Raw genomic sequence first — 15,256 nt, 5'->3', positions numbered from 1 at the left:
TAAAAAAAAATAAAAAAATAAAAAAATAAAAACTGCATACAACAATCCTACGTTTCTCTCTTTTTCAATCCAATCTTTGCTGGCAGTGACACTCCCTACATACTTCCGGTCCGGTCATGCACCAATCAGATTTCTCAACATCCAGCAGAGCCTCGCCCACTACCACGCAGCCTCGTTCTGGAGACAGTCCAGGAATATAAAGCCTTTGTCCGGCTTTTCCAAATTATTTCTGAGCTACGCCGTTACTTTCCAGATTTGTCTGAGAACTTCTCACCCAATTTGAAACAATGAGGGAGATTGTTCATATCCAGGCCGGTCAGTGCGGAAACCAAATCGGTGCCAAGGTAAGAACAGTTTTTCAGAGTACTACAAAGTGAGTCATAATATTTTGAATCTACTGTGAAAATATTGTGCAGAGGTCTCAGAATGCAACAATAAAGCCCCTGTTTATACTAGCTTTTACTAAATCTAAAACCGCAAGATGTTATCTTAATTGTGTTTAGGAGCATATTAGAAGGCACGCTGTTATGCAGAACAGACCTATTTTTTTGCATTGCACATATTTCCATATATAATTAATAATGTATTACACTAGCAACACGTTGGGCAGCTTTATAGACTCACATTATGTTTAAGAATTGTTTTCCATTACACTGCTTTGTCCTTGTGAACACCCTTCATTCACGCTCAAAATATGCGGATCCCACACTTTATTCATTCTCACTATATCTTTAACACGCCCTGTATAGCTATTTCTCGAAATAAATGCTCACATTCAGTAGACTCTAACCATAAATCTCTTTGTCTGTAAAGCAGAGATGTGGGTGAAGGGATGGACTGTGAAAAGGGGGGGTGGGTCTGTCCTCTTTCTTTATTTCATTCTCCTCAATGCACCGGGTGTGGCGGATCTGATGTGAACAGCAGAGCTCTTAGTAATTACGCTACCCGTTATCACGAGCCCTTTAAACAGCTGTCAGGACCAGCTCGAGTCGCGAGCCATGACACATGATGCATACCACTAATATTAGCCTGTTCTACCCGGTTCTTCCGCGTACCTTAACATAATTTTTACGCGAAATACTTTTAGCTAGTATTTTCTGGCTTTTGACTAAATTATTAATCATATGTGCAGATACTGACTGCTATGGTCAATGGTCAAGCGGAGGAGGATGGGAAGGGTGGGGCAATGGAGAATTGAACCATTTTAATTGTACCTACAATGAACCATTTTATTAAAGAAGGTTAATCAGTTAAATATCTTAATCAGTTATTTTAGTGTGCTTTTTGTATGATCCATTGTTTAATTTGGCCTAAAATTCGGTTATTTTACTAGAATTGTTCTCATAAAGACGTACCCACATAATTGGATACTTTAAATGCATTTAAAATATCCAATTAATACATTAAAGGAATAGTTCATGTAAAAATGAAAATGCAGTCATTGTTTACTCACCATCAAGTTGTTTTTAAACTGTATGAATTTCTTTCTTCTGCTGAACATGAAAGAAGATTTATTTTTGAGGAATGTTGGTGACCACAGTTGATGGACCCCATTGACTTCCTTTGTAGGGTACAAATACTATAGAAGTCAATGGGGTCCATCAACTGTCTGGTTACCAACATTCTTCAAAATATCTTCTATTGTGTTCAGCAGAAGAAAGAAATTCATACCAGTTTGAAACAACTTGAGGATGAGTAAATGATGACAGAGTTTTCATTTTTAAGTGAACTATTCCTTTAAATCCGATTCTGTGCCACATCAACATAGATGGAAGCTGCCAAGAAGGACATATTCACACCCATGGCCCCATTAAAGATGCAATTTTTTTTATAGATTGCCCATGAGATGTTGCATGTGTTCTGTGGCATCAGAAATTGGGTTAAATCGTCCTCATCCTTAAAAGACTTTGAAATTCCTTTCACATGATGGGATTGTGAGTGTCAGTTGAACTCATCTGTGTTCAGGGCGGGGAGGAGGAGGCATCCACAACTGAACTTAATAGCTCTAACAGCTGCGGCCCATCTCCTCTACACTACAGATCTAAATGAAACATAAATTATTAATGAGTAAATGTACATGGAAAACCTTTGATTTGCTGGATTAATTGGCGAAATGAAATGTATCCAGGAGTGTCAAATATGTTATCTGATTGATTTCATATGTGTCAGCATGGTATTTTATGATGATATGGGTTGTCTGGAGTAACAGGTTTTTGATAGGCGAGAGTATCAGAACAGGGTCACTGTAGGGCTGTGTCAGTCAGCGCCTTCCAGTTTATTGGCCTCATTCTTTCAAAACAATTATTTTCAATATATCCCAAGAACAATCTTTTCTTTCTCCATTCGCATTCACTCGCTGCCTTATTAAGTCCATCCTTGCTTCTCTCTCAGATTAAGGTCACTAGGAGAGTAAAATAGAATTAACGATTTAAACTCCAATAAAGCCTCTTTCAGAGCTAAAACTCTTTTAAAACCAATTCTAGATTAGCGATTAGTTGACACTGCTTCTCAATCTTTCAGTGTTTCATAAGATAGAATTGATCTAGACCTTACTGAATTGCATGCCAGTTTTAATTGCTGTGTGTTTTTTGCAGTTCTGGGAGGTCATTAGTGATGAACATGGAATCGACCCAACAGGAACCTATCATGGAGACAGTGACCTGCAGCTGGATAGAATTAGTGTCTACTACAATGAAGCAACAGGTACTTTACTAAGATTACTAAGATAGACAATTGGTCGAGATGGGGAAGACAGTGTGTCCCCATTAAATGTTCTTTGTAAAGTGTATTATAAATGATTTATCTGTGCACATCACTATTTAAAAAAATTGCCTCCTCCTCCCTCCCTCACTATGACATCACTTCTCTTCTCTGATGATGCGTTCACCAGCAAGGCAGAACAGTAATCCCTCCCGCAACCTGTCACTCACATGAAATGAACGTAGAAATTAGCAATCAATGAACGATCCAATCAACTCCCGATGGACAAAGTCAAGTCCTGCATTTTTTTTTCTCATTCGAATTGGAAATATGTCACAATGGAGAAGAAAAGACGGTCACAATTTTCACTTCATGCTGACTATTAGGCAAATAAATGGAAACAAGTTATCATTAATGTGATATACTTTGTAAGCAAGTAATGTAAATGTATTCATTTTGACAATTTAGTTATAGAATACAAAACAATTATTTTAATTATTACATTTAATAATTAGACAAATTACTAAATATTAACCTACAGTACACCAGCAACAACATTATGCCCCAATTCTGAGGGTCTGTTTTAAAATTTTCAATTCAATATTAAAACAATATTTTTACTCCACAAATCTAAATTAATTATGTATACTGCTGTAATTAAAGCATAACAATTCAATAAATGTGTTGAGATGACACTTGGTGACTTCTAAAATTTTCTCCAAAATTAGACATAATTAACCCTGCATGGCTTCAGAAAGTTAAACAATAAACACAACTTCAATATTTTTAGGCAAAAAAATAGATTGTATATTATTAGCGGTACAATATGTGAACACAAAAAGTGTTCATAGAATTCTAAAAGGCTGATTGTTGTATTTAATTACTCATTTTTTATCATTTGTTTTCATCTGTTCTAGAATTACTATAAACATTAGAAATGCTTTGGCAATATATTGGAACAATGATCCATGCCATGTCCAAGCACTTTCGAATCTAAATTTCAAGTGAAAACTTAGCCTTCGTGTTTGATTTATCTTATGTATACTGAGCTGGTCTGCTTCTTTCCCATGTCTCTCAATCTCTCTCTCTCTCTGTCTCTCTCTCTCTCTCTGTCTCTCTGTCTCGTGGAGGAGGTAAATATGTGCCAAGAGCTATTCTAGTGGATCTTGAGCCTGGGACCATGGACTCTGTGCGTTCAGGACCCTTCGGACAGATCTTCAGACCAGACAACTTTGTGTTTGGTGAGTGACTGGCAAAAGGGAATATGTTAAAAATGTGCAGATATAATGTCAAAATATCAAATTATGAAACCAGATGTAGAATGTCTCAGCTTGCACATTCTGATGTGTGCACATCCTCCCTGTCACTTCACAGGACAGAGCGGCGCTGGTAACAACTGGGCTAAGGGCCACTACACGGAGGGGGCGGAGCTCGTGGATTCGGTTTTGGATGTGGTCCGTAAGGAGTCCGAGAGCTGTGACTGCCTGCAGGGTTTCCAGCTCACCCACTCCCTGGGCGGAGGAACCGGCTCCGGTATGGGCACCCTATTGATCAGCAAAATCCGTGAAGAGTATCCTGACCGCATCATGAACACCTTCAGCGTGGTCCCTTCCCCAAAAGTCTCTGACACCGTAGTGGAGCCATACAATGCCACGCTGTCAGTCCATCAGCTGGTGGAAAACACAGACGAAACATACTGCATAGACAATGAAGCCTTATACGATATCTGCTTCCGCACCCTCAAACTCACCACTCCCACATACGGCGACCTCAACCATCTGGTCTCTGCCACCATGAGCGGCGTCACCACCTGCCTGCGCTTCCCCGGCCAGCTAAACGCAGATCTGCGGAAATTAGCGGTCAACATGGTTCCGTTCCCCCGTCTGCACTTCTTCATGCCCGGATTCGCCCCTCTGACCAGCCGAGGCAGCCAACAGTACCGCGCCCTCACCGTGCCTGAGCTCACACAGCAAGTGTTCGACGCCAAGAACATGATGGCAGCCTGTGATCCGAGACACGGGCGCTACCTGACCGTCGCCGCCGTGTTCCGTGGCCGCATGTCCATGAAGGAAGTCGACGAACAGATGCTGAACGTCCAGAACAAGAACAGCAGCTACTTCGTGGAATGGATCCCCAACAACGTCAAAACCGCCGTGTGCGACATTCCTCCTAGGGGTCTCAAAATGGCCGTCACCTTCATCGGCAACAGCACGGCCATCCAAGAGCTGTTCAAGCGCATCTCCGAGCAGTTCACGGCCATGTTCAGGCGTAAGGCTTTCCTGCACTGGTACACTGGAGAGGGGATGGATGAGATGGAGTTCACAGAGGCGGAGAGCAACATGAATGATTTGGTGTCTGAGTACCAGCAGTACCAGGACGCCACCGCCGAAGAAGAGGGCGAGTTTGAGGAAGAGGCAGATGAAGATGCTTAAGAAGGAAATGAAAGGGTGTTTGGTTGGGGGGGGTAGTGTGTCCAAGAAAATGTAGCAAAATATGGCAACAACTTTTAGTGTCTCAATCTGATGAAGTAGGAATTAGCACTAGACCAATGGGGCCAAAAATAACCAGAGGAAGGCAGAAAGAATGTTCTTAAACACAGAATTGGTGGATAACCGGGTTTACAATTACAAATTGCTCACTTTTTTGTGTGTTTTTTTTACTATTCTGATGGTCAGCTGCTCTCTTTACTGAAAAAGGAAGAAAAAAAGGCAAACATCCAGTTAGAATCAATGTTATAATTGAATAGATGGTAGGGACAAGGAGGACAGTAACATCTCATTTTTCTTTACTTTTAACATTTGCTTCTTTTTGTCTGCAAATTATGCATATTATTATTTTGGTGTTTTCTTTTGTTACTATTGCACTAGAACAGGGCAACTCTGTGAGATTATGGCACTTCAACGTGATCTCTATGGGTCTGATCACAGTATTTAAAGAATGTTTCGAAGAGAAAAGTATGTTGTGTGAAAAATGATGGAAAAGAAAAGGTCTGAATAAAAGAAAGACAAAATAACAGGTTCCGGGTAACAGGGTTATTTAATCTTAACCTCGCTTGGACGCCAGCCAACGTCTACAGGAGGACATTGATTAATGGATGATACAGGAAAGTATTTTAGATTATGCCGATAGAAAGAAAATTTTAGCATGTTGAATTGATGGTTGGTGCAATTTTGGACTCTGTTATGTCTAATTTTTGAGCCCATACTTTTAAGTGTTACTGCATATATGTCATATTTGTTTTGATGTTCCTTTATTGTCCCTGTGTGGAAAAAAACTGAACCTCTGGAGAAAATAAAAATGAAAACAATTTCGTTAATAATCAAGTCTTTGCTGTTTTTTTTGTTTTGTTTTTTGGCATGGTACACTGCACATTCTTGAAGAATGTGGTCAAACCAATAAAGTCACACTTAGAATGCACTTAGAAGAATAATAGTGAATTGCCCGCATTAAACACGATTTATAATACAGTACAGCACGATATACAAACGAATGGGAGTTAAATGCGTTATATGGAGTTATGGGAGTATGCATTATATGCACTTAATTATATATAAATATATGATTATTTAATATATATATAGTTTTTTTATCTAAATTATTTTGAAATATATTTTAGTAAAATCAACTTTAGTTGCGAGGTTCAAATATAAAAGTAAGAAATATCTAAATGATGGCTTCTCAAAAATACTGATTTAGGAAAAACTCTTGCAAACTCTGCAGAGAGCGCGGAAATATTTGGACAAAGATGACTGCTATTTCTCAGTTGACCAATCAAGCCGCAGTGACGCATTTTCACCCAATCAGTGTAGGCTCACTCTCTGACTGACAGGTTGACTAGCGAATCAGTAGTCTTCGTTTAAAAGGCGGTCCTTAGTTTTCAGGAAATGGTTTCCTAGTGTTCTGCATAGTAAGGTAAGCGCACGTTTTTATTAAATGTAGTGGATAATGCACGATATACCAGCACAAACGTAAACAATGACCTTGTCTCGTATGTTTACCTTTGCATTATGAAGGGAAGCATTATTTCTGATTACAATTTCACGAGAATTTTCGTTTCTCTAGCCAATTAACGTTATAACTACTTCAACTGTGGCGCTGACCAGCACTAACCAAACATATTCGATTAAGAAATAATGAAAAAGTCACAAATGTCCTAATATCATGCCAAATCTGTTAAGTAAACTTTTATCACACATATACGTCTCCACTAATCATTTAAGGAGAATGGTGATATTGGATTGTTGTTTGTGTATGGCATACATTCAGGCTTAAAACATCTTTATTTACATTGTGAATGGTATCCATAACAACCGTATTTCTGTTGGAACATCACTCTTGATCCTTTAGCCAGAGAGGAAGATGGATGCCACTCAGCAGATTGAGGATCCTTTCTCTGAAGAAGAAGCAGAAGAAGAAGAGAAAGAAGGAAGATCAGAAAGAGAACAGTTAGCTACACTGAAGGTGTTTAAAAATGACCACATACCAGAGGCAGGTGAGACAATAAACCTGACAAACTTATCTGATATTGTATAACTAATATTTCCTGAACGTTATTGAAATTATGGCATCAATTTCTCTTTTTCTCTCTTCACACATTCATTTAGAATTCCCTCTCTATGTCGGAGAGAATGTCTTGGGCCGTGATCCTTCTGCCTGTTCTGTTCTGCTTCCGGCTCGATCTGTATCCGGTCGGCATGCTGTCATCTCCATCTCGGTTTTCCGCTCTAGCAGCAGCCGCTCCGGTAACGGTGATGCTGTGGAAGCCCTTTTATGGGACATGGGCAGTATGAATGGTACCAGAAAAGGTAGATTCAAGCTGACACCTCAGGTACGATATGCTTTGACTGAGGGAGAGAATGTGGTGATCGCTGACGTGCCATGTCAGTACATTGGCCTGAACATCTCAAAAAGCGATACACACAAAACCCCAGAGAAAGGACTTTCTAAACAGGAGGAAAAGGATAGTTCGCCGCTATCAAGCAGTGACTCGGAGTCAAAGCTGAGGAAAGGTGTGCAGAATGGGTTGAAAGAGAAAGAGAAGAGTGCCTTGCCTCCTGTGCCTTCATGGAGCCAAGAGGATGAAGAACCCAAAATGTGTTCACCACAGCCAGCTCTCAAAAATCCTGAGATCACCCTGGTACCTGAATCAGACTCAGATGGAGAGAGTGATGAGAGGAAAGATTTTGGTATGTAAAATGAGACCTAAAGAATATTACTGAAAGCTATGGTAGCATACTATTTTCATGCTTTCTTTTATCTCTTTTGTTATAGTTTCAGACTCGGCGTCCTCCTCTTATCGGTGTAGTTCCACAAATTCATCATTCCTGACCCCTGCAAAAAAAGTCATTCCAGAGAGGTAGGTTTGAATGTTTTTTTTTTTTAATGTTCCCTTTTAACTTTTCCCAAACTAGTATAGACATAATAGCTTGATTTTATTATGTTGATCTCAATATAATATAGTTTCAAAATCCTGTAATTAGTAGGAATCCATGTGATTATGAAATTTTGAGTGGGGTCGGAAGATTTCCCTTTCACAGATTTTGCATCGGGTTGAAGTTGGTCACTTAAATTAACCACAAAGCTGCTTGGTTTGAAAGTGCTTTCTGTGCTTTATACATTGTTAAAGTATTAACTATGGACCGTGTCCTCAAAATTTCATTAATGAACTGCACCTTAATGTTTTAAACTGTGCAATACAACTATGGGATTTTCCCTATATATTGTAGAAATAAATAGAGCTTCATGATTCATAGATTAGCACAAACATAGATTTGAATGTTCCGGTGTGATTTCATTAAAGGTTAGACACAGGTGAATTCTTGTCATTTAGGAATGAGATCATGTGGGTGTTTGAATTGAGATCGCAATCTTTTAACGATTAAATGAGACGATTAATACTCTTTAAACTCTTTTTCTGTCTCATCTTCTCAGTGAGGATGAGAGCTCCATCACTCCATCTTCGGCCTCAATGGACAGATTCAGACTGAGGGAAACCTCCGGTAAACTCTGTTCTAAATCATCTAAGCCTAGCCTGCTAGCTCTCAACTTGGACAGTGACACTGATTTTGAAGCGGACATGGAGAAAAGCAAGACTGAACCAGAGGTCCAACATGAATTAGCTAAAAACGTAGAACCAGTACCTTCAGCTGAATTTCATATGGACAGTGATACTGATGTTGAGGAAGAGGAGCCGGAGGCTTATAAGGCTGAACCAGAGGCTCAGGAAGCAATAACTTTTGAGAAATCTGTATCTTCAGTTGGTCTACATATGGACAGTGATACTGATGTTGATGAAGAAGAGAAAGAGAAAAGCACAACTGAACCAAAGGCTCAGATTGAACAAGTTCCAAAGATGGGACCAGTACCTTCAGCTGAATTTCATATGGACAGTGATACTGATGTTGAGGAAGAGGAGGCAAATAAGGCTAAACCAGAGGCTCAAAATGAAGTAACTCTTAATAAATCCGTATCCTCAGTTGGACTTCATATGGACAGTGATATAGAGGTAGAAGAAGAGGAAGAGAAAATCAAGACTGAACAAAAGGCTCTGATTGAAGAAGCTCCAAAGGTAAAATCAGTACCTTCAGCAGATCTTCATATGGACAGTGATACTGATGTTGACGAAAATGAGGCTCCTATAACTGAAGATGTCTCCAAAAAGAAAGCAAAAGTTTTAGCAGTTACAGAAAGTACTTCATCAGCACCACCACCTACAGAATTTAACTTGGACAGTGATACTGATGTTGAAGATGAAAATCCCATGGTGACAGAGGTTTCACATCCCATTGGAGAGGGAAGTGATGTCAGACCTACATCAACATCAGGGACAGAGCTTCACATGGACAGTGACACAGATGTAGATGAAGAGATTGAGGACAAGGAGAAGATAAAGGCTAGAGATCTTCTATCAAACAGTGAAACAGATGATGAGGATCCTTTTAAACCTGTACCAGGCAAAGCTGTGAAGGTTGCAGAGAGTCAGAAGGCTTATGTGGGTGGCAAAGCAATACTGTCAGAAGAGAGTACCCATAAAAAACAAGACCATCATTCTCAAGCAAAGACTTATCTTGAGGAACCAACCCAAGCTTTTGGTCACTTGGAAGACTGGGACCTACCGCCCACACAAGTATATGGTATCCATCCAGTTCACTTCCTGCCTATTAATTTCATTCTTTTTTTTATCATCGTATTCACAAAATAGTAAATGTCTAAAATTGCTACATTTTAAAGTTAACTGTAAAACTGCTGCTAATGCTAATTTTTATTTTCTTAATGTCTTGAAATGTCTCGTTATTAGGAGTATTCAGGATTCAATTCAAGTTAAATTCAATCAACAGCAATATTTTCAACTTTAAATTTTTTTTTGAAATTCCAGTCTGTAAACATTAAAATATTCCATTTCAAAGTATAGCCACACAGTATGCATGTTGATTTTAGTGTGAATATAATGCTTAACATTTTCTGTCTAAAGTTATGTTCAGTTTTACAACTTTATCAGGACAACACAACGCAACATAATACAAGTTTTAACTAAAAAATTAATGAAAGTTACAATTTCAACAGTTTTCTACTTTTACGTCCTCCAAAAATTGGCCTTATTCACTTCCATTGTAAGTGCCTCACCATAACCCATCTTTTATCTATTTTTACCCCTTTTTTGTGTGAGTGAGTCAAAATATATTTATTTTTTGTGTTAATCACTATTATGCCACAAATGCATTCAGTTGAGCTTAACTTATACTGAATCCATACATTGTGTTTAATGTCAAATCCAGGAGCTGCTAGGGCCAGTGCTGGGTTCAAGCCAAAGCAACTTGATCTTGAGGCTACGCAGGCATATGGCACAGAGACAGACAGAGAGGAAGATCAGGAGGAGCCACTGAGCCATACCCAAGTCTACTCCAACCTCTCCACTGCTGAAACGCAGTTCATTCCTGTAGCAAATATGGAGGAGGAGAACGAAGAGACACCTAATTACTCTCACCTTTCCACAGCAGACACTGTAATCATTGCCAGCACCCCAAGACAGGAAGAGCAGACACAGCCCTTTTCTTTCTTCACAACTCAAACGCAACCCATCTGGGAGGGAGAAGACAAAGAGTTTTATCAGAGTGAGCCCACCCAGCTCATGGAGGCAGACACCATCAATGAAACGCAAGAGGGTGAAGAGGAGGAGAACATGAAACAAGGTGGGAGAATCCATGGTGGAGAAAAAGTACACAAAGGTAAACACTCCAGCTCTTATCTTGTCATTGCTGAAACTCAGCCCATGTGTGAGGAAGAAGAAGCAACAGATGTTGATCTAAGTGGGGACAGCTTTCAGAAACCAAGCACAAGAAAACAGCCTGAGAAATGTGATTCTGCACATCTTGATGAAAACAACTCCTGCTCCCATGTCACCATAGCTGAAACACAACCAATGGGTGATGATAATGAAGCACCAGATCAGGACAATGTGATCAGCAGTACTCATTCAGAAAAACCTACCAGGTCCCATATCACCATCGCTGAAACTCAACCAATGTTTGAGGAAGACCAAGCACCAGAGGATGATCTGAAGAATCATCTGAAGGTCAGTAGAAGACAAACTAACAAAGGTGAACCCATCCAACAAACTGAAAAAGCCTCTACTTCCAGTCTTGAAATCCCTGAAACACAACATGTTGGTGAAGATGATGAAGAGCAGGAGAAACTCCTCAACAGCAAGATGCCTAGCAGAAGATCACGCAGAGGTAGACCAAAAAAAGAAAAGGAAGCCTCACAACCTGCTGAGAATGTTGTCCATCACACTATGACAGAAACGCAGCTGATGTGTGAGGAGGGACAAGCATCGGATGAAGATCTGAAGAGTGGGATCAACAATGCGGTACCAAGTACAGGACAACAAACAGATGAATTCAGATCTCCAGAGCTTGCTCAAACAGGCTTAAAATCCTGTGTCACTATTGCTGAAACTCAACCTATGTGTGAAGAAGAACCATGTGAAGATCTGACTAAGGAAGTTAGCACAGGCCAGATAGATGAACACAACTCCACAGAACTCCTAAAAACCTCCAGCTCCCATTTCATTGTAGCTGAAACACAGCCTATGCATGAGGAAGATGAAGGACAGGAGAAACACCTCAGCAGTAAAACGTCAAGCAGAAGATCACGCAGAGGAAAAGCAAAGAAAGACAGCGAAGTTCCACAAACTTCTGAGGTTGCTGTTCATCACACTATCACAGAAACCCAACCAGTTCCTGAGGAAGTGATTGAAAGAGATGAAAATCTGAGCAGTGGAATCAAATCCAGGAGATCCCGAAGGGGAAGACAGATAAACGAGGACAGCGTTCCACAACCTCCTGAAGCTGCCGTCAGTTCCCTTTCCACTATCATAGAAACACTGCCTGTTTGTGACGATGGAACTGGAAGGGATGAAAATCTGAGTATCATCAGATCCAAAAGATCTCACAGAGGAAAAAAAGTAGATGAAGGTGAGCCAGCACAGTCTGTTGAACCAAACTCTGATTTCATGGTTGTTGAAACACAGCCCATGTGTGAGGAAAGCGCTCAAGAAGAACCTAGTGGCAGAAGTAGCAGGAGACCTAGGAAAGACAAGACAGAGGTGGAGAGTGAGACACCTTCATCTGGCAAAGTCCAAAGTAAAACCAGAAAAGGGAAAGAAGGGAAAATAAAGAGGGGGAAAGCATTGTCTGAGGAAGAGGGAGAGAGTGAAGAGGAAAAAACTGTGAGGAGAGGAACCAGAAGAACAGGTATAAAACATAAGTGTAGTGAAAAGGAAGAAGAGGAAAGATCGGAGGAGAGGAATGCCCAAGCAGAGAAACAGAGGATGGAGAAAGAGCTCCAAGAACAGGAGGAGCGAGATAGGGTAGAGAGAAAAGAAAAGGAGAGACTGGAGCGTGAGAGAAAGGAACAAGAAGAGAGGGAAAAGGCTGAAACTGAAATGAGGCAAAAACTGGAAAGAGAGCAGCAGGAATTAGAGGAAAAACAACGACTGAAAAGGGAAGGGGAAAAAATAAGAAAAGAAAATGAGAGAATGCAGAGGGAAAAAGAGGAAAAGGATCGTTTAGAAAAAGAAGAGAATGAAAAGTTGGAGAGAGAGAGTAGAGAACGAGAAGAACAAAGACAAAAAGAAGAAGAAAGAATTAAAATGGAGAAGGAACAAAAAGAGAAGGAAAGATTAGCAGCAGAGAGAGAACAATTAGAAAAGGAGAAAGAAGAAAATGAGGATCGTGAGATGAGAGCAAGAGAACAAAAAGAAACGGAAGATGGGAACCATCAGGAAGCAGAAAAGAATGATGGATTGGAGAAGGACAAAACAGAATTGGAAACTCCTCTTGTTCCTCCTGCCAGACGATCACGGCGTTGTTCAAGCTCCTCTATAAACTCGGAACAATCTGTATCCTCACAACAGGAGCCATCCATCCAGAGAGGGCGAGGCAGGGGACGGGGCCGGGGCCGAGGAAGACAGACAACTAATGAGCAACCAATCAGTGCTAGACAATCTAGCCAGAGAGGAGTAGCTATTGGAGTCGAAGACAAAGAGCAAGACCTCAATTCAACAACCCGTTCCCGATCCCGCTCCAGTTCTAGAAGTTCTGAGAGATCTACTAATAGTTTCATAACATCAAACGAAGGGACGAGGGGAAGAGGCAGAGGCAGGAAGAGTGTGAAGCTACAAGAACCGCAGGAAGTTTCCCAAGCTAAAACTTCTGGGAAAGGCAGGGGGAGAGGAGGCAGGCATTCTGGTGTGGAGAATGTAAATGTCGGAATGAGCCATGAGCTTGAACAAGATGCAGAGATGGTAAATGACACTGCTGTACCCCAACGCAACAGCAGAGGTCGCAAGAGAGCAGCCACCACTAGCACATCCACAGAAGAGGCTCCGTCACCCATGCCCAAGACTCCAAGGCGCTCTGTTTCCAGTCAGGCGTACAAGGTCACACACCCTCAGATATAGACATTAACTAGCAAGTTTTGTCACTGTGTGGTTGACACCAATCTGTCCTCTTCTCTTTTAGGTGTTATTCACTGGGCTGACGGATGAAGATGGAGAAAAAGTGGTCTCTCAATTGGGTGGAAGTCTGGCGAGAGGGGTGAACGATATGACTCAACTGGTGACTGATAAAGCAAGACGCACTGTCAAGTTTTTGTGCGCCGTTGCCAGAGGGGTGCCGATCGTGAATCCTGATTGGCTAAAGAAGGTGAGGGAGCGATTATTACAGAAAGGTCCTGATTCTAACCAAGCCAAACCTAAAAAAACACAATCTTTATCTGACTTTTCTTCCATAAACTCCATATGTTGGTTTGATATGTTTTATATGCATTGTGAGGTGTTCTCAAACATTGAAAATGGTTCTGTTTTGGGTGAAAATATACAAAAAAAAAAGTACAATAGTGCCACTCCTGGTCAAGAATATTTTCAAAAATATATATTGAGTAACTGTTTAAGGGTTTATACCTCTATAATTAGAGTCTAACAATTACATATTACAGACTTTATTTTGAACTTTAATTAGAATTTTAATGTGGCAACGTGCTCTTTTTCTACCCCAGTGTGGAAAAGTTGGGCATTTCCTTTCTACTGATGAATACATATTGAAAGATGTCGAGCAAGAGAAGAAGTTTAGTTTCAGCCTACAGAAGACACTGCAAACTGCTCAAAGTCAACCTCTTTTAAAGGTTAGTCCATGACAAGTTCTTCCGCCTTTGTGTATCAAGCCCAAAGTTTTCTATTTCCATCACAAATATTCTCTCCTCTTATTTTGCTTTTATAGGGTTATGAGATTCATGTAACCCCATCTGTGATCCCAGAACCATCTCAAATGAAAGAAATCATCACCTGCTGTGGTGCACGTTTCCTCCCTAAAATGCCTTCTGCTCAGAAGGTACCCAGAACCAATGCATATATTCTCTTATTTTAATGCATATACTACATATTCCCATATTTCATTGTGGTTTCTCCCTCTCTATTCAGAAGAACACTGTGGTGGTGTCATGTGAACAGGACAGGGCACTTTGTCAGAAGGCAGTGAGTATGTCATTGCCCGTGGTCAGCACAGAGTTCCTATTGACTGGTATTCTGCAGCAGAGAGTTGACCTGCAGGCCTATTCTCTCACTTCCTCTCTCAACACATCCAATCAGCCTGCAGCCCCCAAAGCTGCTGCCAGGGGCCGTAGGAAGTAGTGACAATGACAGAAAAGGACTTTCCTTGTAATACATTTGTGTAGAAGACAGAATCTGTTTTATGCACAAACCTTTAAGTTTGGATCGCGCAAGCTGAAAATGTGACACATTACATCCCAGTTTTATGAAGAATGAAATTAATTAGATGGCTTGTAACCACACACCCACCGATTCCTGTGAATGTGAGAGATGGAGAGAGTGTGAGGTGGCTGTTGATGAATGATGAGTTTGTTAGTGAAGGGAGAATGAGCTTCTCTAATTTTGTATGTAATATTTCAATAAACACTTTCTAAGCCAAAATACAGAGGCATTGTGGATTTGTGCCCTTTTAGTGTTTAAAAAGCTGTTGATCAATGGAAGCAAAATGCA

General features: G+C 40.5%; 2 protein-coding genes across 3 annotated transcripts; both read left to right on the top strand.

Moving 5' to 3' along the window:
- Window positions 1-171: 171 nt before the first annotated feature.
- Window positions 172-6,019, top strand: tubb5 (tubulin, beta 5). 2 transcript variants are annotated; one of them, XM_039679420.2, is made up of 4 exons: window positions 172-344; window positions 2,595-2,703; window positions 3,831-3,941; window positions 4,075-6,019. In XM_039679420.2, the coding sequence occupies exons 1-4, from the start codon at window positions 288-290 to the stop codon at window positions 5,130-5,132; spliced, it is 1,335 nt and encodes a 444-aa protein (XP_039535354.1). In that variant the 5' UTR covers window positions 172-287; the 3' UTR covers window positions 5,133-6,019. The 2 variants fall into 2 exon arrangements, with proteins under 2 accessions (XP_039535354.1, XP_039535355.1); XM_039679421.2 differs by having other exon boundaries at window positions 181-344; window positions 3,834-3,941.
- Window positions 6,020-6,574: 555 nt separating this feature from the next.
- Window positions 6,575-15,187, top strand: mdc1 (mediator of DNA damage checkpoint 1). Its single transcript, XM_039679411.2, has 10 exons — window positions 6,575-6,612; window positions 7,048-7,192; window positions 7,305-7,886; window positions 7,972-8,056; window positions 8,632-9,833; window positions 10,476-13,639; window positions 13,722-13,904; window positions 14,257-14,382; window positions 14,478-14,588; window positions 14,678-15,187. The coding sequence occupies exons 2-10, from the start codon at window positions 7,060-7,062 to the stop codon at window positions 14,885-14,887; spliced, it is 5,796 nt and encodes a 1,931-aa protein (XP_039535345.2). The 5' UTR covers window positions 6,575-6,612; window positions 7,048-7,059; the 3' UTR covers window positions 14,888-15,187.
- Window positions 15,188-15,256: the final 69 nt, after the last annotated feature.

The sequence above is a fragment of the Pimephales promelas genome, chromosome 12 (genome assembly GCF_988280905.1).
Source record: "Pimephales promelas chromosome 12, fPimPro1.hap1.1, whole genome shotgun sequence".
Lineage (NCBI taxonomy): Eukaryota > Metazoa > Chordata > Actinopteri > Cypriniformes > Leuciscidae > Pimephales > Pimephales promelas.
Note: the sequence above shows the minus strand (reverse complement) of the source record. Positions and strands in the feature narration are given on the sequence as shown.

What these genes read in the sequence shown, in the direction of transcription:
- tubb5 (XM_039679420.2), top strand. Translation starts at nt 288, where the DNA reads ATGAGGGAGATTGTTCATATCCAGGCCGGTCAGTGCGGAAACCAAATC. An exon ending in CTACTACAATGAAGCAACAG is followed by an intron (nt 2,704 to 3,830) that starts GTACTTTACTAA and finishes TGTCTCGTGGAG; the next exon opens with GAGGTAAATATGTGCCAAGA. An exon ending in ACCAGACAACTTTGTGTTTG is followed by an intron (nt 3,942 to 4,074) that starts GTGAGTGACTGG and finishes GTCACTTCACAG; the next exon opens with GACAGAGCGGCGCTGGTAAC.
- mdc1 (XM_039679411.2), top strand. Translation starts at nt 7,060, where the DNA reads ATGGATGCCACTCAGCAGATTGAGGATCCTTTCTCTGAAGAAGAAGCA. An exon ending in TGATGAGAGGAAAGATTTTG is followed by an intron (nt 7,887 to 7,971) that starts GTATGTAAAATG and finishes CTTTTGTTATAG; the next exon opens with TTTCAGACTCGGCGTCCTCC. An exon ending in ATCCTGATTGGCTAAAGAAG is followed by an intron (nt 13,905 to 14,256) that starts GTGAGGGAGCGA and finishes TTTCTACCCCAG; the next exon opens with TGTGGAAAAGTTGGGCATTT.